The following is a 788-nucleotide window of genomic DNA, read 5'->3' as shown; positions in this document are numbered from 1 at the left end:
ATGTTTTTGGCAAAAACCTGAGTAGTCTCTTTAATGGTATGGAAGAATTAATTAAGGATGGTACTTCAAAGCAAAAGGCCATGCTAGATGTTCACAAGATTTTGTTTGGTAAGTTCAAGCATTACTAACTGCTCTATTCATTGTATGTTTAATGTGAAACTGATTTAATATCTTAATGAACTTAGATGATATTATCACTAGTTACTCCAATGTACAATCCATTCCAACTAGAATTGCCTTTGAATTAAAACAAGTACAAAAAGTTATGTTCATTAATCAATAAGTGTATAAGCTTTAGAAGTAAAAGTCTGCTACATCCCTGACTGTCTCATTGTCAATAAATACTACTGTTACATTTATTAGATTTTTCCCTCGAAATTTTTTGTGCATATCTTTCTGTAACTTTTTTGGAGAATGTAAATTTTGAATGATTTCCATATTGTCCGAATAAGTGTTTATTTCATTTTTAACTATCACTATTATTAATCTTCATTTAGAAAAAACAGATACTATGGTATTTTACTAGATTATTACATATTTTATTATGAAAGTTTTACCCTTATAGGAAATTTAGGAGATGTAGAAATATAAAAATAATTTAAAAGTCACCCAGATTCTAGTCACTCTAAATCAACTGATATAAATTCTGTTTATCTGTTTCTGGTTTTTCTTCTGTAACCTCTTTTACCCATTGTAATACTTTGTATTGCTTTTATTTATTTGAAATTAATTTTAGAATATTCTGATGTTTTGTTTGCTAGGGATTATAGTTGTCAACTGTAAATACA

General features: G+C 27.3%; 1 protein-coding gene across 1 annotated transcript in view; it reads left to right on the top strand.

Moving 5' to 3' along the window:
- Nucleotides 1-788, top strand: part of KIF11 (kinesin family member 11) — a 37,904-nt gene that overhangs the window by 18,678 nt on the left and 18,438 nt on the right. Inside the window, 2 exon segments of the mRNA XM_012723467.1 lie at nucleotides 6-108; nucleotides 498-514. Coding sequence (XP_012578921.1) covers nucleotides 6-108; nucleotides 498-514 — 120 coding nt within the window.

The sequence above is a fragment of the Condylura cristata genome, unplaced genomic scaffold, assembly GCF_000260355.1.
Source record: "Condylura cristata isolate star-nosed mole 26May11 unplaced genomic scaffold, ConCri1.0 scaffold00011, whole genome shotgun sequence".
NCBI lineage: Eukaryota > Metazoa > Chordata > Mammalia > Eulipotyphla > Talpidae > Condylura > Condylura cristata.
This window is presented reverse-complemented; position numbering and strand designations above follow the sequence as displayed.